Source organism: Populus trichocarpa, chromosome 9 (genome assembly GCF_000002775.5).
Source record: "Populus trichocarpa isolate Nisqually-1 chromosome 9, P.trichocarpa_v4.1, whole genome shotgun sequence".
Taxonomy (NCBI): Eukaryota; Viridiplantae; Streptophyta; class Magnoliopsida; order Malpighiales; family Salicaceae; genus Populus; species Populus trichocarpa.
In genome coordinates this window covers 3,397,886-3,423,123 of record NC_037293.2, presented here as the reverse complement: position 1 = coordinate 3,423,123, position 25,238 = coordinate 3,397,886, and the positions used below count along the sequence as shown (strand labels likewise).

Sequence of the window (25,238 nt, the reverse complement as noted above, 5' to 3'; positions counted from 1 at the left end):
AAGGTTTTTAAAAGGAAATTAAGAGGAGACATTTTTTAAAAATAGTCTCCTTAGCAAATCAGAGTTAAGGTCTCCCTCTTATTTGTTCTTTATTACTTTTTATTTATTGAATTACATTTAAAATTCAAATCAATATCCACAAAAGAGTTGGGAATTCAAATCAATTCCTAGGCACGAGGACCGCTGTGGTTGTCATGGACCATGGCCCTACTCCCTTGCCTGGAAAAGGCCACATAAATATCCCCATAAACTATATACGGACCAAAGTGCAGAAACGTTTAGAAGTAATGACTAATGAGCTCCATCTCAAAGATGGGAATGGTTGAACAAACTGATCTCTATGTATGCCTAGGGAAGCTACTGTGTAATCTAAATTCTAGCTGTTGTCTACCATTGCTTATAGGATGTGAAAAAGCATATACAGCAGAACAAAAACACTTGCTATTAACTTCAGTCTTCTTCTTCATCATAATCTTCCTCGTCTATTCTTGTATTTAAGTTCGCAAGTTGAATGGGATCGATATCCATCCCTTCAATGTCTGCTAGAGACCATCCAGGTACTTCCTCGTGCTTCAATTCAGGAATTGGTTTTGTTGAGGAGCTTGCAGGGACAACAGTGTCAGGTTTTGTTGAGGAGCTTGCAGGGACAACAGTGTCAGGTTTTGTTGAGGAGCTTGCAGGGACAGAAGCTAGCACTGTTTTTGTTTCTCCATTCTCATCCAAGTCCAAATTCAGGTCAAAGTCATGGACTGGTGTTCGTAAATTTCTTCCAGCTGGAATATTATCCTTCAAATCTTCAGGCACGTAATCCTTGTCTAGCCTTCCAAGGTTTGGACTGTGCTTGTCATTATGATGAACAATGTCTGGTTCATCTTCCAACTTCCCATCCTGTGCAGCTCTCTCCCTCTCCATGGCTCTCGTCCCCCGGCCACGGCCCCTACCTCTGCCCCTACCTCTGCCACTGCTACTTGTCTGGGTAGTCTCATGCTGTCAAAGGAATTGTCGGTTGAGTTCTAGGTCATATCGTTCGAAAACATAAAAAAAAAATCTGCAAATGGTGATGCAATTAACTTGTTACAGGAAAAATAACACCATTTAAACTAAGAGCATTTTTGTAGTGGACATTAATCATAGATAGTTTCTACACAATCTACAAGATAACATGACATCCAATGATAAGTGGAATATAATCAAGGCGAAAGGCACAAAAACTTACTGTTCTGCTTCTATTGCACTCCTCGTCACTGTCATTGTCTTCATCATCAGCAACTTTCCTGAAGTTGAAGCATTAAGAATGCCATTAGTCACCGAACACTCTAAATGTCCAAAACTACAAATAAGATACAAGACTAGACATTCCAAACCTTCTTTTGCCAATGCCATGTTCATCAAAGGCAGCATCAGGACCACCTAAATCTGGAACCTTGCTCACAATTTCCCTCAGAAAATCAAATACATTGAAAGTCTGTACACACTGTTTCCTGTAAATTTCATAGAAAAAATCAGACCACCTTCATTCCCTGAAGGTGGAAGGTGAAGAAAACACGAACTTCATTCTCTCCTCTGTCTCTCTCTATCTCTCACTCACTCAAAATAAGCTACGGTCGCCAGCTTGGCACCCACAGGTAGATATGTACCCAAAGACAAGAGAAAGATGTCACTTACAAATGCAATGAATTCAAGGTCTTGGCTCCCCTTTTCAGAGTGATCTCGTAAGTTCGGTCACATAGATCTTGCAAAAAGAGTTCCAAAGCTTTAGCTGCACATTTCATTACAAATCTAATTAGTAATATGAATGAAACAGAGCTGACATAAAGAAAGACAAGTTGAAGAAAATAAATGCAGCCCATGAAAATAGAAAGCGCGGGGAGGGGGACCATTCATGGCATCAGCATAAGCATGACTTTATGAAGAGCAGGTAAGAAATGTGATGTGAGAGAAACTAGAAAGGGACCATATTTCCACCATTTCATAAGCATGACTCCATATTTATTCACTTACAAACAAGAAGGGGCACAGCCATGGCAATCTTTCCGACATCCTCATCGGTTTGCATAATCTTCTTAATCCGAGCCTATGAGATAATACCAAGATAAAGTAACTAATCAGATGGTAGAAAAATAAACATAACAAAAAAAAATCACTAGATAACCTAGAAAAAATATATATATTCAAGAATTCAAGTGATATCTTTTAATAGGCCCATTAAAAGGTTGAACCACTAGATTACCCTCGAATTGAAAATGGATGCAAACCAAAAGTTAGAGTCCTCTACATGGTACAAGTGCTTTAGAAGTGATAATACCTCTTCTTACAATGTTCAGAGGCCGGAGCCTTTGGAACAGGTTTTCTAGAAACGAGAAACTGATGGCATTGGAAGCAGGGTCTTAAGGGGGGAGAGAGAAGGGGATTTGCTCTTGGGACAAAACTACCAATTCCTATTCAGAATTTATGGTTGAGAACAGTTCTCTGTTCTTTTGGGATCGAACAACCATGGAAAGGTGAGAAACGAGGGAAGCAGAAGATAACTTCATGTCAACCGTTCAGTACAGAACAAATCGAATGTCGAATAGCAGTGTAAGACTAAAAACTCGTTAATTTTTGTGTGTCTGTGTGTGCTTACATGCGCGCTTGTAAGAAACAATTTTTTGTTTCACAGAATGAAACTACCATGCTTCTATCATACATTACGTGCATGGAACAAATTTTCTATCTGTCTCACAATTTAGAAACCCTAGAAAACAGGGTAGCACGTGAAAAAAAAAACTCTCAATAGTAAATAAATAAAATAGAGCCCGAAAACGTCACGAAAACAAAACCAATCCAGCAAAGTGCCCCAGATGGGAACAAGAAAGTAATGAAACTAATAAGCCACCAAACAAATTCAGCAGCACGCAAAGGCCATGTAGAACAGAGGTAAAGGGCAAGCTATAAAGAGTCAATACGCATTACAACGTGCCCTACACACCAGCAATTCATTAAACATAATCAAATTGGTACGAGAAACAAGAGTTGGTCCGCTTATGTTTTGCCATTTCTGCTACGTTAATACATAAAAACATAACCAATCCAACAAACTGCCCCAGATGTGCCACCAAATTCAGTAGCAAGCAAAAGCAAATAAATAAAGAAAATGGGCATGCAATATCAAGGACAAAACCAGATTCTGAGACTCAATACGGATTAGACAGTGCCTTAACTATCAATAATTCACTAATCCCACGTTAGTATTAACGAAAAACTAACCCCAGTAGCAGAATCATTACCATGCAAAAATATTGCTAAAAATCGATAGAACCAATAGGGAAAGGAAAAAAGACAACCCGCGATTTTCTGTTCAAAAAACATGAAAGAAAAAAAAACAGAGAGAGAAAGGAATAGCTTACGGCAGGGAAACGAGTGTCGAGTTTCTTCCTCATGCTACCAGAACCTCTCTCTTTCTCTTGAGGACAAATGAGGAACAGACAACGTTGTTAAGGAAAAAAGATTATTATTAGAAAAACAAAAACAAAGGGAGACGATGGACAGAAACAGAGACGGAGACGGAGACGGAGACGGACAGAGTTTAGCCGGGAATAAGGAAGAGAAGTTTAGGGGAATTTATTTATATTTTTTGAAAGTTTACGGTGATTTCTTTAATTTAATTACATTTATGGGCTTTGACTGCCAGCCGCTGATTTTTAGGTCCTCAGAAAAAACCCTAACCTGCCACGTTGCAACTCTGCTGCCTCTTTGGTTTTCTTTGTTTTATTTTGGTCAACTTCACCCCTCCGTATATTCTAATGTTTCACCTATATCCTTATAGTTTGTAATTTTTTAATGTTGCCCCTGTAGTTTTCCACAAGTTCCTATGTAATGCCTCTGTTAGTACATTTTTATATGTTTTTTTTCTTATTTTTCTCTTGTTTCAGATTCTTTGTGTGCATATTATATTTTTTTCATGAAATAAAATTCAAGAAGCGGGCTTTTTACTAAATTTTTAGGTTATTTGATTCTTAAAAATTAAATATTCTTGAGGATTTAATATAATTAGTATGGAGAATGCTCTCACATTGTTATCCAAAGTTCAAAATTATATGAGAGGTTGTAAGAAAGTAATTTATTATAAATGCTCAAATACAATAGGAGATGAACTTAGCCTTGATTCACAAAAACCATTCTGAATATGCCCTTCCAATTAAAATCAATAAAAAATTTATTAGACATAAAATTGAAACTTTTCTAATACTATAAGGATAATGTTGGAAAGTTTTAAATCATTTGCATAGATGGAACATTATGGATTTTTATAGGGATGAGTTACATATATTTTACTTTTATTATTATTGTTATTACTCTTTTGTTTTATGTCCTTGTAATTTCAATTTTCCCTTTCTGAATCTTGTTCAATGATTCGGTTATAGAACAAGGATATCTTGACAAATCGAATCTGTCTGATTCCAAAAAAAAAAGTTCATTAATAATGTTTTTTTTTTCAAGTATCAATTGTTTGAATTCATAATTTACAAATTACATAATAATATTTGGATAATTAACAATATGATTGATTCTTCATAATCAAGGTATTCGATGGCTTAATATGGAAAGCCTAATGGTTGGTAAATGGTAGCAGACAATGTCTAGTAAGGCAAGTGACCGGTAACTGTGGTAACAGCAAGTGGTGCACCAGATGACATGTAACTAGTACTTGTAAAAGGTTTCATTTGATGGACATGGAGACTCTCTAACTTTTAAAGAGAGAAAGTACAATGATGTTTTAAAGAGATAGACTCTGAAAATATATATATTAAAAATATTGAGAATGAAAAGACTGTGAACCTTTGACTTGAAGTATTCATGGTGTATTTATAATCCATGAATCTTGTCCTTTTACGAAAAGAAGGGGTTGAAGTGTAATTTTACCTTTGTGATATTTTAAGTTATATTCTACTTAAAATAATATGTATTTGATCAATATGAAAATTTGAGGAACCCACGTAGGGTCCAAAATTAATTATATGGCAAGTATTGGGCTTGGGTAAGGTTCGCAAGCCCATTAGAGGTGAAAGTGGGTTCGGGTGCGCTGTTTGAACCCAAACACGTTAGGCTCGAGCGTGATAGCCCGAGCTCATGAGAGCATTGGGCGTACACCCTGTTTGGGCGGACGCCCATCGCCCGAGCCCAACGTGTTTAGGTTCGGACAGCGCGCACGAACCCATTTTCACCTTTAATGGGCTCGAGAACCTTGCCTATGCACTAGGCGTCCACATGCCCATGCATGGAGCATGGGCTCGAGCTACTTGCCCGAGCCCATGTTTCTTGGGTGTATTTTTGGGCTTTTTCCTCTTTTAGAGAATTCTTTAGGTTTATTTTATTTGGATACATCACTAACCATAATATGGGATCCATATTTGCATGTAATTAACTATAAGAGATTAGTCATTTGTAGAAACAAAAGCAAAACACTTACTTACCTGACAAGATTCAATACTAGGAGGCATCATATTAGTAAACACATGCATAAATTGAAAGACAATTATTGTTAAAGAATTTGTTTTACCATGGTTAATATGTATATTTTATGCTAAATTAAAAATGAATTTCACTTACTTTTAGTGCTAAAATTTTATTGACAATTATTTTCCAACTAAAATTCTTTAACATGAAACATTAATATGATTAAAATAAAATAAAGATAAACAAAAAATTGATATAAAAAAACTCATGGTTAATATGTTTTTGTAAAACTCAAAACCCTCTTTTCCACATAGAAAAAACACAAGATTGTCTTGTAGTATATGGCTAAAATTTGAAGAGTCGCGAATGATTTTATACATAGTAGTTTGGGTTTACTATTAATTATATACTTAACAAAGTATCTCATAAAAAATTAAAAAATACACCATATAAATTATAAAAGTGTAAAAAACCTTTTTATAAACATTTTAAAGTGTGGGAGTGTTTTGAAAAAACGACAGTACTTGATTCCAAAAAGATCAATATAAAACCTGAAATTATGAATTGTGTTTTTATTGGATATGCTTATAATAACAACACATATCAATTTCTTATATACAAGTCAAATATTAAGAGCATTTATCCTAGTACAATAATGAAATCAAGAAATGTACATCTTTAAAAATGTGTTTCATTTAAGGAAGCATAAGAAAAGCATTCATGGAGAATTATTAAAGCTGGCTCATGTATTCATCATCAATTTAAAAATGATAAAGTTGAGCCTAAAATGAGTAAAGGAGAAAAAATAACTAAAATATTTGGTTTTGATTTTCTAACATGTTAGAAAATGAATCTCGAATGTACTCTAAAGCAATTTCATGTCATGAAGCTCATATTGAAAGAAGATGGTCAATAGAGATATTGAATTCATTATGAATAATCATGCACAGGAACTCATGGATATTCCATATGCAAGTAAACTATTTGGATATAAGTGGATATTTAAATGAAAGATAAAAGCTGATGGAATTCTTAACAAATACGAAGCAAAAATTGTTGTTAAATGTTTCAAACAACAAGAAGAAATTATTTTGACACATGTTCACCTATATCAAGAATAAATTCTATTAGAATATTAATAGCCATTACAATTATTAACAAACTCGAAATACCTCAAATTGATGCAAAAATAACTTTTTTAAATGGTGATCTTGATGAAGAGATTTAAATGGAACAATCAAAATTTTTTTTTTTTGTAATGGACAACAAAAAAATCTATAAACTTGTTAAGTCATTATATGGTTTGAAACAAACACCTAAATAATAGCATGAAAATTTTGAGAAGGTCATGTTGTCAAATAAGTTTAAATTTTAATGTATGAACTATGAAGAATTTGAATTAGAACTATTTGTGCTATGTTTTCAGCCATAATTATTAGTAAGATTATCATCAAATAAAAGGTACTGTTTTTACAAGTGCATTCACACCAATCTTAGACCTAACTATATCCAAATTCAAATGGTGCTACGAGGGTTTGAAAATTTCAAATTTAGAAACTAAAACTCAATTTGTTATGATTAATTTGAGTTTGGAAATGATTGTTAATTTTATAATTCACCAAATCAAAAGTACTGTTTTACCAATCATTTCAAATACATAAAGATATCTCAATTCAAACACCTAATAATTCAAGTATTAAATCCTAAAGAAAAAATATTTTAAGGGTGTTATAAAAAAGTCTTAAAAAATCAATGTAACTTAGGTGCAAAGTTTACATGTTAGATAATCTCTCTTTAGCTAAGGTGGTTGATAGTTTATACCTAATGTTTGATAGGTCAAGGTGGTCGGTATCTGTAAAAGATTTCTTTTGTAGATTTTAGGACTCTTGAATATTTAAGTAAATATCTTTTTAGAAAGAAAAAGTGTAATAATATTTTAAAGAGATACGCTCTGAAAAATTTTATGTTGAAGATGAAGAAACTATGAGCTTGAAACTTGAAAGATTTATGAGATATTTATAACTTATGAGTTTTGTCTTTTTATGGAGAGGAAATACTGAAGAGTTATTTTTTCCATGTGATATTTTGAGTTGTATTTCACTAAAAATAATACATATTAAATCAGTATAAAATATTAAGAAACCCGTATGGAGGTTCCAAAAAATTTCAGAAAGAGTAGAGTGTTGAGCTCAAGCGAGTTGCCTAAACTTGATAGGGGGTAATAGACCTAAGCGCGTTGCCCAGGAGCCATGGTTGTTGGGGGGATTTTGAGTTAGTTAAATTTAAGTTTATCACGATATTTTTTAAAGTTTGTTTGCTTTTTAATTAAAAAAAATGCTTTTGAAAATCTTTAATTATTTTTGCTTCAAATTATATTTTTATATTTTTATGTTATATTAATATTTAAAATAAAATTTTAAAATAAAAAATATTAATTTAATATATTTTTAAATAAAAAAACAATTAAAAAATCAACCACCCACCGTATTAATCATTACCGTAAAGGGCCTTTGTTAACTTAGCCAAAAAAGGAAAGAAGAAAACAATAGAACGCAACGGCCACATGGCTCTCATCCATCCATCCACATCCCCCTTGGATTAAAAATATATAAGGTCTCATCTTTTTAGATTTTATTTTTACAAAAAAACAAGAAACCAATAAAAACAAAAATCAAAATCCCTCTTTTCTCGCCCCCCTCTCTCTCCAAAAACCCTAATTCTATTCTGACAATTCGGTTTCAACCTCTACCAATCCCTTTCTCCTTCCCTATTCAATCTCCACCGTCCGATCGATCACACTGCCGTCTCGCTCTCTCCGCAGGTCTGCCCTCCCTCCTTCCTCCTCCCCCCTCTCTCTCCCCCTCTCTCTCTAAGTCTTTCCATTCAATCTTGATTTTGATTAATTGACAGAATCTCAATCGAATTATGGATTTGAATTCGATTTTATCGCTCTGCTTAAGATTGAGAATCTCGATGATTAAGAAATTTTTTTGATGGATCTATCAATTTGACTATTTTAATCAATTGACGATAATTTTGGCATATATGATCGTAATCAATGGAGTAATGTTAAAGGATTGGAAATGTCGGTGCGGTGGAATTAACCGTCAAAGGAGAAGGAAAATGATACTTTGTTTTTTTGCGGCAGTTTTTTTCTTTTTTTCCCTTTAGTTTCGAAGGAATCGTTTTTTAGTGTATCTAGGGCTTGGTCTGCTTAAGATGAAGTTGAAATTAGGGTTTTTCTCATTAAGTTTGAAGAATCGAGACTTGGTTGGGGTGTGAATTCGTTGATTTTATCTTGTTTACTTCCAAGTTTTGATTAATTTCAATTTGGCAGGTCATTTTACATGGTGTTAGGTTGCTTTTCTTGTGTTTGCTGTTTTGTTGCTGTTAGCGTTGTTATATGGTAGCTGAAAAGCACCGACTTTGATTGGTGGCATGTTATTAGGGAAAATTGCTCCAGTGGAGAAAGATTCTGCTGGAAATATATGAAAAATTAATTACAAACGAATATATAGCTTATAGTGGTGTGCTCATGCATTTGTGTTGTGCTTTCTTAAACATGTTGCCTAGTTTGATAGTGATAGTTTGGGTTTTAAAAAAATGTTCTTTATTTTGGGAGAAGTCAGGGTGTTAGTGGACAATTAGGTTGAGCACTTGAGTTCATGTGGTTCCTTGTGGCTACCCTTCTCGATAATTCTGTGGGGATTGCTCAAAGAAATTAAGTTCTTAAAGAGTGATGGGATCTCAAATTCACCAATACTTCAATGCTCGAAGACTCATTTTGGCGATGGAGAAACAGAAATGAAACAATAATGTTTGTGTGTGCTTTTGTAAACTCCATTTGAACATTTGGAAATAAATTTTGTTTCATTTCTTTAACAGCTAAAGTGCCTGCAGATTTCTCTTATTTTTGAACTATTAAGATCCTAACGGTTCAGAATATTTATACTCCGGAAGAAGAGGCCTTGTTTGTGGAGTTTTTTCACTTCCTCGTTTGTGCTAAGGAAAACCCTAGCTCCTTTGTTAACTCTTCACACTGGAAATTACATCATTGGATGATATTTGGGCCTTTCAAGTGACTCGAAACTGTTGGTGTCTTTGTAAAAATTTTAAAACCTTGCTTTAGCCAATGGGGACACAATAGATCTGAAGAACTGGAACATCAGCTAAAGGCACAAAATAGTTGATAACTTGGCTGTTCAAATGCTTCAAGAGTGGTTTTGCTTGTAACAAAGGTGACGAAGTGGGTAGGCAAGGATTTGGCAGTGTTGAGATTCCCTGGTTAAGAATGTCTTCCTTATGATTTTTGGAGTAAGCATTTTAGAACTTAGAAGCTTTGCTAAACAAATCAGTTTCAACAGTTTTAGGTTTATGAATACTGTGAAATGTGAAAAACTCTATGATGCTTTGTTAAATTGGAGAGTAATCTATCATGGGGAAGCTTGTGATTTTGTAGTGATGCTTAACTTTATTACAACAGTTTTTTTTCTTTGGTAATTTCCTGGAGTTTTCTGAAGATGACATTTATGTGTTATCATGAAATCAAATTTAACTCTCAAACTCCATGTCTCTGATGTATATAGTCTCTGCATTATCCTGTATTATGATTTGGAACAATTTTTTCTGGCAATTTTGTTAAGTGAGTGATTGTATTTTTGCAAAATAAAATATTGTTTAATTATATTATTAGTTCTTTTTTTGGTGTGGTTCTCCAAGAAGCATGTTCAACATGGACATGCCAGAATGTGCATTTAATGAGTTGACTGGTCTGATAGTACTTATGGTATTCTTTTAGCTGCAGGGTATCAGGATTTGTAATGAGCGGTTGTTTGAACTTTATTTTTTCAATGCACATTGGTAGTTTCTTTTCTCACTTTAAAGTTCTGCCACAGGCATCATTAAAACATTAGTTAAATGAGATGGTCAGTAGGTGGTTATGCCTGTGTTTAACCCTTGTATTTTCATTCTGCATCTTTTCATGCAGCAGTTTTTGAGGTTCTGATCCTTTAATAAATAGCATATGTGTGGCTATCTGTATATTATATCACAAAATAACAACTTCCTTTAATGCTTCCAAATAAACTTGTGTGAAGATATTGAGTGGATGATCGCTGGTTATTATAGTGTCTGATATAATGGTGATCTCGCATGACCAAGTTATTTGTCTTTTTTCACAACATACTAAATGTCTCGATCATTATTGTAGACATCACAGGAACATATTTGCCTTTTGAGATGTCTCCAGCATCAAAATCTAAGTCAAAGGACAAAAAGGCTGGCAAGGAACCCCAGAAGGCTACATCAAAGCCTTCGGGAACTGCTAATGCAGGGAGTGGTATCTCAGCTAGCGCATACAATCCACTGTCTGGAACATTTCATACCATTGAAACAGTGTCGACATCCTCTGCCTCACCTCTACACAGTAATGGTCGTTTCCGAAACATAGATGAGACAGATGATCATCCTGGTGGCTTGTTAGGAGCTGGGGTTGATTATGATTCTGTTTCAAATAATGGTAGCTGGTCTGGTGAGTCAGAAGATCAAAAAGAGAAGACTTCTAATCATCCAGTCCGGCAGGAAACAATACCAGGTGCTGACAATGACAAGCGGGAAAAAATCCGCCAGAAGAATGAGAAAAAGCATCAGCGTCAAAAGGAGAGGCGAGCACAAGAATTGCGTGAGCGGTGCACCGGCTATCTTATGTCGAGAAAGCTGGAAGCTCTAGCTCAACAGCTTGTTTCAATGGGATTTTTGCATGAACGGGCAACAATGGCTCTTATATTGAATGAAGGAAAGTTAGAAGAATCTGTGACATGGCTGTTTGAAGTGGGTGAACATGCAGATAAGCACAGGGATCAAAACCTTGGTGGGGGTACTTTGAAAATTGATATATCAGAAGAGCTTGCTCGGATTGCAGAAATGGAAATCAGATATAAGTGCACAAAGCAGGAGGTTGAAAGAGCTGTGGTTGCCTCTGAGGGTGATCTCGAGAAGGCCACGGAAAGTTTAAGACAACTGAAGCTAGATCCACCATCTGCTCCACCAAAACCTGAGGAAACTGGTGATCCTCCGACCTCAAGCAGTGATAAGCTTTCTGTAGCAGGTAGCCAGAATATGGTGAGACCACAACCAAAGCTCAACCCAACTTCTTTGATACAGCAAAGAAGAGATAAAGATTTTAACTATACAAAAGCAGGTGTTCCAGTGGGAGGATCTTTGGAATCTGGGAGTAAAAATGAGCAGCCTTTGAAGAGAATACAACCGAAGTTGGATTGGCCAAAACCTCAGCCAACTCCGACTCCAACTGACAAAAGATGGCTAAGTGCGGGATCAAATCCTTCTGTTTCTTATTCTTTGGCATCTCCTTTGCAAGCGCCACCTCCACCTGCCAAGACAGAAACCCGTTATGTTACTGTTGGAAGTGAATATAAGAGCCTTCAGCCTGGAACAGTTAGAGAACCAGTGATAATGATGCAGCGGCCTCAATCGATAAATTCAAAGCAGGTTCCAATTACAAGCATAAGCTCATCTCCTCCTGGGACAGCTGCCGGTTGGTATCCCACCAATAGAGTTGATATCATGAAGCCAAATGGCTTGATGCCTCCCATTCCTAGCACAAGAAGCCCCAGCCCAAACAATCAGATGTTCCACCAATTTCATTATCAACAACCACAGCATTTTGTTCCCAGCAATGGTCCAGGGGATTCTCCTGGAACCAGCAAAGTAAATGGGTTGTGGAGTAGAGCTGGTGCATCACCATCACTCGCTGCTGCTTCATCCCTTGGACTTTTCTCTGGATTGGGTTCCACAGGATCATCAGGGGCATCCTCTCCGGTTGATTGGAGCACTTCTGGGTCGATGGCGCAGTTAGACTACACCAGCATAGACTGGAGTTTGGACCGAGGTTTATCTTCCCCGAGGCCTGGTGGATTTTGGTTAGGGCCAACAAATTTAAAGAGCAGCGCACAAACGTATGATTCTAGCAGCGCACAAACGTATGATTCTAGCAGCGCTTCTGGCTTTGGTGCCAGGCTGGCAATGAGATCAGCTCCCAGTGGCAATGGCATACCCGTTCCAGGATTGCAGGATGGTGGTGTGGCTAATTCAGAAACATCCACCCCCGGTTCCGTTGAATGGACTTCGCCATTTGAAGGGAACGATCTCTTTGGCTTGTCAAGACAGTTTGTTTCATCTCCTTCGCTGTAGGGTGGTGGAAATGATTTCAATGAATAAAATGAAAAAAGAAATGGAAAAAAAAAGAAAAAACCTCAAAATGTGTTTGAATTTGATGTTGGTGTTGGTTCCCTGTGTTGATTGTTGGTGAATATCATTCTAGTTTCTCAAAGGTACTTTGCTTTTGATCTCTTCTCCCCCCCTTCCCTTACATTTAACTTGTTATCATAATTGGCGAGGTGATGACAAATGGTTTCCACTCACTTGAGCATAATGCTCATTGAAGAATATTCATTTATCCTGATGGCACCCTCCCTCCCATCCCAGCTTCGACTGTCCAAAGATTTCTTTACTCCCAACTTTCCATTAGCTTCACAAGGGTAATTGCATTTGCTAGTGTTCGTTGCACCTCAATGAGTGATATAATTATACAGATGTGATCATTGTTTTTATACAACAAGAGAATAATTATTCACTCGATAGCGCGGGTAAATTCGGGTGGAGAGTCACATATTGTTGAACTTGAACCAGGTTGTTGATACCATTGATTTGCTTCACGATTAATGAAATTGGCCTCTGCAATCAGAGTTGAATTCACAAATTATGAGAAAGAAAAGAGGAGATTTATTCTTTCATCGACTAGGCCCCCCCCAAACGTGTCCTAAAAGTCGCCCGCAGAAGCTTTTTTTTTGGCTTGCCTCTAATTATATAAACCTTAATCCCAGCTATTTTTTTTTTTAGTATAGTAACGATTGTTTTTCAAAATATTTTTCACTCGAAAATACTCAAAATAATATTTTTTAATTTTTTTAAAATAATTTTTAATATCAGCACATCAAAATAATCTGAAAACACCAAAAATATTAATTTAATAAAAAAAATTCAATTTTTTTCAAAAAAACAAACAGTCGGGTCATGCATCTCTAAGCAAATGCGTACCAACTTCAAAAGTATTGGGGATTTGCTCTTTCAAGTCCTCGGGAACTCTAGTTAGGCAGTCACAAATGAAATAGTAAGCTACAGGGTAGAACTACTAGAGCTTTACCTGACACGAAAACATCCTGGTACTCGTCCTCGTCATATATGAATTGTGGAGGATCTGGCGAGCCAATCCCAACTATTGTGCTTCCACTGCATGAAGTATATGGGAAAATAAAAATAAGATTATGGCAAAATGGATCAACTTTTATGTAAATTTTAGCAGCTATCATCAATGTTCTAAAATTAAAAACATGGCTTCAACTCTTCTTTGGCACGTCAGGATTAAAACATATAACTATGCAAACAAAATTTAAAAGCTACAACTGATTATTTACATACTTCATGCAAACTGTTTGCTTTATTCCAACTCTCCTCGCACCGTATATCATGTTATCAACTACAACTACTCACTTATTATGAGATGCATGCGGTAAATAAGCTCATTTTGTAAAACTTTGAATGCATAGAACCCAGCAAACACAGAGAGAACCCAGCAAACACAACAAAATAAGACTTTGACAAAATATCCATAGAACTTAAAATTCAAAATACATGAAGAAATAAAAAAATATCAAGGATTCGCACCACCTTACTGGTGCAGGAGAAATGAATCTGACAGTTTCAACTTACAAGACACTTCTGCAACCAAAAAGACCTCATTCCATCCTAACTTCAACATTGGTTAGAAAGGGTCTATGCATTTGATGATAAGCATGTTCAGAAATGAGCTTCAAAGGCTTTAGTGTTGCTAAATGGGCTGCATAAATGAAAATTTAAGGCAATTATATCATGGAATTTGAGCCGTTACTGGAAGATTAAGGTTTAAGGGTCAGGAGTCAAGAGAGGATGGTATTTTTCGAAATTATAGATGAATTCTTAATGGATAGTGGCAGTAACTAGAGAAGTTAAAAGAAAGAGAAAAAGGCACCAAGAAGATATAAACAAGGTTACAAAAGGTCACCCATGCTCCAAACAGAAATTCAGCATTTTCTTCTCTCTTTTTAACAACAATATTCTTTTAAAATAGCAATTTCAACCGCCCTCTCTCTCTCTCTCTCACTCAAGGAGAAAAGGCATTCTAGCATACTCCAGTTGGGCTGCATTAGATATGAGAGATGCCTAGTGGATAAATAGTTTTGAATTGATTTTATATCTGCTCTATAGTAAGTGTGCCTTTAAGGACCATAAAGATAACAGAACTTGCCGAAAATTATTCAATTTGTAGAAAGGATTTGAATGCTTACTATTGTTATGAACATGGGGTGTTTACACACACAATTATGAGCTAAGAAACTTATAATGACAAGTTAAAGACTCTGTCACTTATCAAAACCACGGAATACAGTATCTCATGCACTCAACTGCAGAAGTCCAAATCTCATTAAGATTCATTGGAAATGTTATACTATCAAATATAACCATTTTGCTGACTTATGATAAACGTGGATTCAATATGAAGATTCCAATAGCAATCCAGCATCATACCTCCCAGACATAAAAACAGCATCATATTGTCCACGGCCAGCTGCAGCTATACGCTGTTTCAATCTTTTGAGAGAGGGGAGAAGTTCAAAAGCAGGGGGCTCTACAAAAGAACTCATCCAAGAATATATAAAAAAATGAATATTCTTTCACCATAAAGCAAGCAGAAAACAAAATGTATGATTGGACCAGGAAGGCACCCAAGCTATCCAAGAACTGCCATGAGCCTAGAGGGAGTTGTGACTACGAATGACAAGGGAGTCTCTAACCTGAAACACCACTCTATATGTCCCAAAAAAGAGTGGTTAAATGGGTGAAAGGATGGGTTTTGTTATTGCTGTGAGAACCTGAGACAAGCACGCGTTAGGGGTAGATTTAGGGCCACCCAACCCAACCCAATTGTGCATGCATGAAAGCATCAACCATTATTTCTGTCTTTTGTTCTGCAATTTACCTTATTCTTATCCCATTCATAAATAGCATGTTTCAATCTGTGTCACACTTTTACCTTGAGGAGCATTGTCAGTATGGTAGGAAAAGTGCCATGAGTGCTTACCATCAGCAATCAATATTTAATCTCAAGAGCTGCTGGTCAAGACTTTGCACATAGGACAGGCAAAGAGTGGTGGTGATGGTGGCGGCACAAAGAGAGAGGCAGTGATCCAGATTAGGCCCCAGTGCTTCTTCTCCATATTGAACTGGAGAGAGTGTTATTGCTTTGACCTTGAAAGCATTTGATTGAGAAAATTGGAGGTTTTTTACAGTATGGAGTGGGATTTCAAGCTTTAATGAATATATGCTTCAGTTTTAATTTGAGAATCGGCTTAAGGAGATGTTTGTCTGTCTTTCTAGTGTGTGTGTGTTGGGTGGGGAGACAGGTAAGGAGTTCTATCTCATAGGCACAGAAGTGATGGAAGTGAAATCTTTTCCCTGACTTGCGAGGCAGGGCAGGAATAGGGGAAGATTTTCTTGCAGCAATGCCTCATCAGGGAGGAGACATCCATCCCCAACCCACCCTGCTGTCATTCATAATTCACCAATCCCAACTGATTTTACAATACTTTCATCAATAGATTATGATACTATGCCAATTAGAACCAGCTTGTGTCATATCCAATAAATTGGGATCTACCAGAAAGATCTTTTTGATGCATTATGCATGATGCATGGGACAGCAACGTGCAGCTGTGATAGTGTGTTTCATATATTCTACAACAAAACTTGTGTTTTCCAGTTACTTCATAAATAATTTATTAGGCTAAGAACAAAAACCAAATTGGTTATCCAGAAATCAAAAACAACCAAAGGTTTTCGCAGGATTAACTAATCTGAAAGCAGGAAACCATAGAAAGAACAGAAGAAAAAAAAGGTATTTTGAAAAGGAGGAAAAGAAAGCAAACTCATGTATCTCTGTAGATTCATACCTAAATCATTGATACAAACATCTTGAGATATTCCATTCCTTGAGATCTTCTCTAGCAATGTTAAAGGATCAGCTTGACTGGTTTTATCCAATTGAAAGCGCTGAAAAATCAAGAGACTTCTCTTGTCAAGTAAATGAGCTGATGTTAAAGAAGTGCAGACAGTGTTCTAATCCATAATATCAAAACTGAAATACCTTGTAAACTTCTGCAGTTGAACATGCCTGTGGGGGCTTTATGAGAACCATTGGCTTATCCAAAGGTACTAGTGAAGGAATATCTTGAACAATCTGAACAACAAGAGCAAAACTTCAGCAAGATCAGAAACTACACAGAAGAATTGCATTTCTAGATGTGCAAGCACATTAGGAGTATGCATATATAACTGCAGAAGGGTGTGCACATCCTTCTAACTGTAACTAAGAGAAATTATTTTAAGCGATTCATATTGTTTTGTCAGGAAAAGGCTAGCAAGTTCCCCCAATGGCAAACCGACTTTGAAATAATTTCCTCCAGGCAAGATCTTTATTACTAATCCAAACATTTGTGTAATCCTGTATGCATGATACTCACCTCAACTAAGCTTTAACTTCACAATAGGTGAGGTTGGCCACATGAATTTTTTCCCCATCATTCTGCCTTGTGTAGGAGAAAATCTTCCATGAGACGCTCAGAAGCCTAAAACTAGTTTTGTTGGTAGTTGGTACCTAACTAGGGCCATAACTTCAAAGATGTTATTGCCATAACACCTATGCATGATATAACATCACAACAAAAGGATACCAATCAGAAAATGCCACCTAAACAGCAAAAATGCCTCCCCTGGTCTTCCAGACTAAACCAAACCAGCCCTCAGTCCTCCAGGGAGGGGAGAGTTTGCAACCATACTCATGAATCATAGCAAAAGCAATATATAAAAAGAGGAATTTAGCTCTCTCAAAAGAGTGAGGGAAATCTCAATCACGTCCATAATTGAATTATTGCCCTACGTCTGCAATTGAGAGCATGAAAGAAACATGAAGCGGAATAAGGAATATTGTCTTTGACTTGCTTGACAAAGCAAAATTCATACATACCTCACCACGACCAGTACAGTAGGCTGCTCCATGAGAAAAAAAGAAGGGGATATCTGAACCAATCTCACTTGACCATTCTTGGAGTTCCTTCTCAGTAGCAAGACAACCACTAAATTGATTTGCGGCCCACAGGGCAGTTGCAGCATTGCTGCTCCCACCACCAAGCCCTGCCCCAGTGGGCACATTTTTGTCTAAATGAATCTTCCAACAAAATTCAAAATAAGAAAATTTACTATTGCTATTCAATTACTAAGTTTTATCAAGAAACAGATCTTCAACACTAACCAATAGCACTTCTTACCCAAAAGAAGTTGTCAGTGCCGGTCTTTTTCCTGTAAAGATTAAGGGCTTTAATGATCTGTATGAAGAAAATCATGAGAAAATAAGTTCACAAGCATATCAGAAATCAATAAAACATCAAAAACACTATTAAGTATGCCTTACCAAATTATCTTCAGTAAGGGGCACACCAGACACATTGGTTGATAATCGATCAATACTTTTTGATGGCGACAGAGAGAATTTGATCACATCTCCTAGACTAATCACCTGAAGGAGCAAAAGGGGCCAAATTATGAATTTTTGAAGATTCAAATGATATATCAAACTAAAACTAAAGTTAGCAATAAAAAAAAGCCAAATCAATATGGATCCTTTTTACCATTAACTTGTATACACTGGTGTCCATAGCTCTAAAAAGAAGGCTAAAGGCAAACACTGCTTAAATTTGGACAAACTTACATGAAATAGAGAAGCCAAATCATGATACCCATCTTCTCTCTTACTGGTTATTCTCAAGAAAACATTAACCTACACCAAATAGCAATACCACAATGCACATAAATAAATTAAGAAAACAAAACAAAGCCAATTATCATAAAAGTCAAGCACAAGCAAAGCATGAGAATACTAAAAAAACAAACCTTGCAAGGTGAGAAAAGAGTGAGCCTTGAGAGAGGAGCCTGTTTATCCACCTCATCAGCCAAGTTGTTTATCCTTCCATCAGGATCATACACTAGCTAAATTGCCCCCACCAACCAAGAAAATCAAAATAAAAAACCCAAAAAGTTCAAAACTTGAACTCAAAGCATAAACAACAAACTACGGTAAAATGAACAAAAACAAATAAAACAACCTCAAAAAACCCAAAAAAGAGTTCAAAACTTTGAACCCAAAACACAAACAACAAAGAATTTTAAGCCTAAAGCACACACCTCTACTTTCTTTCCTGTGGCTTTAACAACTGGGGTCTTTGGAAATTGAAGTTGTTGACAAAAAGAAAAAGGCCCACGGGGCTTAAACGAAGAGATATTGCTTTTACTTGATAGATTGCAAGATGATTGGAAATGAAAAGTATTGCAAAGAAGATGAGAAGAAGCCATGGATGCTTGTGTTTGCTCTAGCTGCTGCTATCACAGGCGCATGGAGTCAGTGTTAAAACAGTGAAATTCAAGCTCCAATTTAATAGTGTTTGGTATGACTGCTGAGCCTAATACCGAGGTGTGTTTCTTGCATAAAATGTTTATACTTTGGTTGGCGTCTTGTGTGGAATTTTTCTATTGTTGGGACAAGGAGGGAGACATCAGTCGTGAAACATGAGTGGAGTTATGGTTCTGTTCGTTGGAGGACGATGATTGATTGACGCAAAAACTGTGTTTAATTCCTTTCAAACTAAATTTATTTATAATTTACTTTTTTTCTTAAATTTTTTAATTTAATATTTCTAAAAATAAAATTAAGAAAACTAGACTTTTATCTCACATGGGTAAGATGAGGAAATTTGGTTGTGAAAAAAAAATATTTTTGAAAGAAAAAACTAATAATTCATGATGGTCAAGACCAATTAAGAGATTATTTACATGAGAAATTAATTATTTGATTCTAATAAAGTACAAATTATAATTAACTTCGTTTCTTTTTCATGGATTTTTAGTCTTTTAGATAGGTTAATCCATATTTAAAGTAGGAATAGATTATAATTTAATCTCTATATTTTATTTTATTTTTTATTTTGTGTACTTTTGGTTTTAATAATCAAAAGTTACTTCCTTTATAAAAGTTGATGATAGTTAATTTTTTAAAAAAAATACATGAATTATCCTTTTAAATCCATTTTGTTTGGAGTAAGTGAGATTATAAATTTTGATTTGAAATGAATAACGTTTTAAGATTGTGAAAAAGCAACATAATAATTAAGTGGCAAACAAATATGAAAATTATAGGGATTCAATTAGAGCTGATTATTTTCAGCTTAATTCGGTTTTTATTTAAAAAAGTAATCAAATTAAATTTTTTTTTAAAAAAAAAAACCGAAACCGAACTGAAACCAGTTCAAACCAACCGGTTTCGGTTCAGTTTTTTTGGACAAAAATCAGTTTTTTTGGTTTTGCTTGGTTTGGATTCGGTTCTGCTCGGTTTTTTCGGTTTTGCTCGGTTTGGATTCGGTTCGGTTCGGTTTTTTCGGTTTCAGGCTTATAAAACCGAAACCGAACCGAATCGGTCAGTTTTTTCAAAATTTTAAATTTTTAATCGGTTTTTTTCATGGTTCGGTTTTTTCGGTTATTTTTTTCTGGTTTTTTGATTTTTTTTCTCACCCCTATGTTCAATATTAGTTTTTTTTAATCAAAAGAATTAACTTCACTAAAAATTCAGTGATTGAATAATAATTTACTATCAAATCAGCATGTTACAAAAATATATAAATAAATAGATTTTTTAAGGACTTGCTTTAAATTCAAACACACTGAAAGCAAACCAAGAAATGATTGAAACAAAAACTAGGAATTATATTCACCTCCTAATGCAAAATAAGTACCTGTCTTTTCTTTATTGTTTCTATTTTATGTGCATGTTTTAAAATCTTTCCAATGAAGCCCCTGTTGGTATTGCATTTCAAACAGGGACTAGACAAAATTTTAAAAAAATATTTTGTTTAATACTAATTTTTTTATATTTTTTTAATTATTTTGATGTTGTTGATATTAAAAATAATTTTTTTAAAATAAAAAAGTATATTATTCTAATATATTTCTAAATAAAAACTATTTTAAAAAGTAGATTATACTATATTTTCAAACACTGAAAATATTCGTGTACTTCCATTGAGTACTTCTACCATAAATTTGACAATGCGTTGTATATTTAATAAATATACAATAAATGATTGTATACAATAAAATAAAATAAAAATACAATAAATGATTGCACATGTATAACATGAAGCATAAAGCTAGTTGGCATGCATAAACCTATCTCCCCAACTAGCTTTGAGCTACTAATTTTTAAATTAGACTGGCAAACCAAATATAAAAAGTTTTTATTTTAAAACCCTAATTCCTTCTCACCTCCTGCAACTAGTCAGCCACCCTAAACCATATTGTCTCCTTTCTCGTAATCTTTCCCCTCCAGTCTTTCCTCTTCTCTCATGCAAGTCGCGACCTCCCCCTCCATCCTTTTCTTTTATCTCTTCTTTACGTCTCTAGTTTCTCAAAGTCAATGCACCTCATGGTTATTAAACTCGGATCAATCCGATAGGTTAACCTGATGGCTGGACCGGTTTGAATAAGATAAAAGACCATAATAAAGAAAAACTTGGGCAAAACCAGGTTAACTCATGACCCAAGCGACCTCATGACAAAACCTGGTTGAAATCCAGTTTTTTTTTTCAAATGTTTTTTTTTTTAGCCGGAAACCCTTCTTTTTTAATATTTTTAGTTGGTTATTAACCCTTTTCAAAGTTCACTATATAAATGCTAGAAGAATATTTTATTTTTTCAATGTGAGATTTGAAGCCTTTTAGTATATATACTCTATATTTACAAGAAAAAAATTATGTTTTTTTAATGTGGGATAAAAAACTTTTTGGTTTATATACTTCAACTTAAAAAAATAACATATTAACATAGTATCATTTCAATGTGAGATAAAAAAACATTTTGAAATAATCTTTTAAACTTTATTATTTATAACATCTATAGTATATATTTATATGGATTGTTTCTTACTTTTTTTTTCATATTAAATATTAAAACTTCAAATAGTTTTTTTAAAAATTTTCTGGGTTGATTCGGGTTGACCCGGGTCAACCCAAAACTCGACTTCTTGACCGGGTCAACCCCTGAGTCGGGTTTGATAATTATGATGCACCCCCTCTTTTCTTTTGAAGTTACCTAACCTTGAATTCTTGATCTTTTTGGACCAAAAATTACATGTAATATTAAATATGTTGCGATTAAGGTTGTTAACTAAGGGAAAACTCAAATTATTTTGACATGTTTGTGTTTAAGAGCTAATTAATGTAAGATTGTGATTTGGTAGAATTTCAACTTGATTTCTTATCATCCATGTGGTGGTGTGGGAATAGATTTAACCTTTTGTTTTTGTTCAATTTTAACATCTATTCATCCTTTTCTAAAGTTTTGCAAATAGTAGATCTAGCTAGATAGTGGGTAAAAATAATAAGGTTCTTGGATATTATAAATAATTTTAAAAATTAATTTCAGATTCCGATAACTACATTTCTCATCAACATATAAATTAGAATAACAAAAATTCATAACTTGATTTTTGTTTCCATTGTGTGCATAATGCTTTTGTGTGAGGATTTTTTTTCATCACCAACTTGATTTTGAGTATTGAAACTTATATTTTATCAACAATAATTATGAAATAGAAATATCACAACTTGTAAATTTAAATTTGTTGGATTATACTACTATCAAATTATAAATTTTATTGAATTAGAATTTGTTGGATTATACTACTATCAAATCATAACTATTATTGAATTAGAATATGTAATTTCTCATTTTCTATATTGTCATGTTATTGCTCAACTCAGACATCTTCAAATATGAGAAATTGATAAGTTGAGAAGAAATATTTATTTTTCATTCATTCTCTTCATGTTTACACTTTTCTTATATTTCACTCAAGGATTCATGGCAATTCGTAAGGTACTTTATGACAAGACAAAGACACAATAGAGTTAATTAACAACATGAAAAACTAAAATTAATACAAAAATAACCTTTAAATTATAGAAATAATCTGACCGAAGCTAGAAACAAGTAGGAAAAACTCATACTACCTAAACTTATTTAAACCGAACTGAATGAACCATTTTTACCTAAATTGATATATATATATCCTGATGCAACAATAAAAATTTTCTGGACAATAAGTGTTTGTTGTTTTTATAACCCTAATTATCGCAAATCATAGTGCTAGATGCAAAGAAAATCACAACGAAAACAAAGACTCAAATTGAAAAACCGAAACAAAAACAAGGAAAATAAAGGAATATAATGTGATTTCAGAGTCTAACTCTGGACGAAGTCAAACAATCCTTAACGAATTTAAAACACAACCTGCATGTAAAGCCAAAACCTAAGTTTGATAGAACCTCAGGCCGGTTTCTCCTTTTCCTTTCTCTTTAAAAAATGTTTCTCTTCCATGTTAGCTGATTTATTTTGCTCCACATATATATTCTCACTAGGAAATATTAAGTCCACGCTTCAGTAACTCATACTTGCCCTTTTTTTTGCAGCAGATCTTATAAGGAGGTGCCTGACAGCTTGGTCAAAGGGGAAAATAACTTTGTCGACTTGGTCCATTTCACTCATGTACGTTACACACATGCTAATCATTGACAACTTCGTTTATATCAGCATTTACCATTTTAGTCTTGCTTGGGTTGCATTACTGTGATTTTTAAAGAGATGTCTTCAAGCTGCTGCCTTTTCTTTTCTTACGTTGTTTGCCTTGAGTTGGTTCCTCTATGTCTAAAAGTTTAGACATGCCGTATTATGCCTGCAGTGCTGTTTCTGTCACTTTCCATTTCCAGTTCTTCCGCTTTCTGTTTGACTATGCTGCCCGCAAAGATTTTATTCTATGGCTATGAATACAAATGTATGAAACTAAACAAGTTATGGTTGATGGTGTTGCTGCCATTCCATAATGTTTTTGTTTCCCTTGGCCTTTACTCGATCTGCTACTGTTATTTGGTTTTCTATTACTGCATAACACTCCTGTGAATTTGGCAAAGATGAGTTCCTGTTTCACACACTTTGACTGAACTTTTAGAATTGCAAAGATATGTAGATGAAAAACATCACTGACAATCATTTTTTGAACTCCCCATATAAGCCTACTTCTGTTCTTGCCATTCTTATACATCATGTCTCCTCAAAGGCCTATAATTTGAACCTAGATAGGAGGATGCCTGCAATGCTTTTGCCCAACCCTCACAAAACAGTTTTGCCAAAGCTTGGATTTTTTCAAGCTATAATTCTGATGAAAAGCTTAGGAAACCAGGTAGTACATGCCTTCGGTTTCCTCGCAGACTTTCTGAACTCTTATGGCATGAACACCAAATCAGTGTTGTTCTTACAATACGATGGAATCCCTGGAAAGAAAATTGTTGTGCGAATCCATTCCTCTGCTTCTGTTACTTTTCTACAGAATCACAGCACACCCCACCACTCCATTGCAGGATGACTAACTCTCGACCTTTCACTCCATATACACTTCTGCGATGGAACCACCAGGCAGTCACAGCAAATGCTCCATCTCTTAAACCCATCGACACTTTCTTCTTTTGTTTGCCCCAGGCTTCTGCCCCTGTATTAGCTTTGCATTTCGCGTTTAACTTCGCTGATTTTTTTTTCTTTAAATAAATCGGTATAGAAAATGCTCCATCATATAATACCTCGATAGATAAACGTGTGGGATATTTAGAAAATGGTAAAAGCCATCCAGTTCACGAGGCTACACCAACAGCTAGATGACCCATTCCATAATTGCTTCCAATTATCTTCCCCATTTTTAACTTTTTTCCTTTTATCTTTAATTTAAATTAAAATTAGTTCAAGTCTATTAATTTTTTTTTTATTCACGGGGTATCTGGATCAGCTTGCATGCACCTTGACTAATTTCCACAAACCCTAAAATTAACGACCAAATAAACCTCCAATAACCATCAATATTAACAATCACAAAACTCAAATATAAAACCATAAAAAAAAAAAAATTTAACCCCAAACTCTTCCGTAATATACGAAGAATTCAAGTCTATTAATTGAATGCATGCGTGGGGTGTCTGGGAAGATACGACTTTAATTGGCATTGATTAAAATAAATAAATTAAATAATTTTTTGTAATTTTTTTATATTAAATCTCACTTGATTTTAAGAAAAGATTGACTTTTTTTTCTTTTTAATATTATTAGGTATTTTTTTTTCTGAAACCCTAAATAATATTTCTTTTTAAATTTGATTGAATCACTCCCGCGTCATATTTATTTTTATTATTATTTAATTAAATAAAAAAATTATTTTCTTAAAATTTTTTATTAAACATAACTAAATTCATAATTTGTGTTTTCAGGTAAAATATTTTAATCTAAATCTATCTTTTAATTTTATAGTTTAACTATTGGTTATCATTAGAATTATTTTTTTTGTATTTATTAACACAAATAATTTTTAATTTATTTAACTAAATGCATGTATTAATTAATATAATTTTTTCTTGATTTAAAAAAAGGACATGAAAAATAATTGTGCATCCATGTTTCTATGTTAAATTGTTTTTATCTAAACTATAAAATACTACCATGTTATGAAAGAATAATGTTTCTTTTCTTTTATATAAAATAAAAGGGTA

General features: G+C 34.5%; 3 protein-coding genes across 4 annotated transcripts; 1 reads left to right on the top strand and 2 right to left on the bottom strand.

Moving 5' to 3' along the window:
• Nucleotides 1–78: 78 nt before the first annotated feature.
• Nucleotides 79–3,595, bottom strand: LOC18101990 (uncharacterized). 2 transcript variants are annotated; one of them, XM_052455794.1, is made up of 7 exons: nt 3,387–3,594; nt 2,002–2,074; nt 1,666–1,759; nt 1,365–1,481; nt 1,217–1,274; nt 660–987; nt 79–623 (listed from the first exon to the last, which is right to left on the bottom strand). In XM_052455794.1, exons 1-7 carry the CDS (start codon nt 3,417–3,419, stop codon nt 451–453), a joined length of 876 nt encoding a protein of 291 aa, XP_052311754.1. In that variant the 5' UTR covers nt 3,420–3,594; the 3' UTR covers nt 79–450. The 2 variants fall into 2 exon arrangements, with proteins under 2 accessions (XP_052311754.1, XP_024464939.2); XM_024609171.2 differs by having other exon boundaries at nt 79–987; nt 3,387–3,595.
• Nucleotides 3,596–8,067: 4,472 nt separating this feature from the next.
• Nucleotides 8,068–12,784, top strand: LOC7488172 (uncharacterized). The gene is made up of 2 exons (XM_002313439.4): nt 8,068–8,257; nt 10,646–12,784. The coding sequence occupies exon 2, from the start codon at nt 10,675–10,677 to the stop codon at nt 12,643–12,645; it is 1,971 nt and encodes a 656-aa protein (XP_002313475.3). The 5' UTR covers nt 8,068–8,257; nt 10,646–10,674; the 3' UTR covers nt 12,646–12,784.
• Nucleotides 12,785–12,946: 162 nt separating this feature from the next.
• Nucleotides 12,947–19,211, bottom strand: LOC7489301 (4-diphosphocytidyl-2-C-methyl-D-erythritol kinase, chloroplastic/chromoplastic). The gene is made up of 11 exons (XM_002314197.4): nt 18,787–19,211; nt 18,496–18,591; nt 18,314–18,382; nt 18,017–18,121; nt 17,874–17,930; nt 17,573–17,773; nt 16,694–16,786; nt 16,500–16,599; nt 15,079–15,178; nt 13,658–13,743; nt 12,947–13,188 (listed from the first exon to the last, which is right to left on the bottom strand). The coding sequence occupies exons 1-11, from the start codon at nt 18,952–18,954 to the stop codon at nt 13,085–13,087; spliced, it is 1,179 nt and encodes a 392-aa protein (XP_002314233.2). The 5' UTR covers nt 18,955–19,211; the 3' UTR covers nt 12,947–13,084.
• Between the last annotated feature and the right edge of the window lie 6,027 nt (nt 19,212–25,238).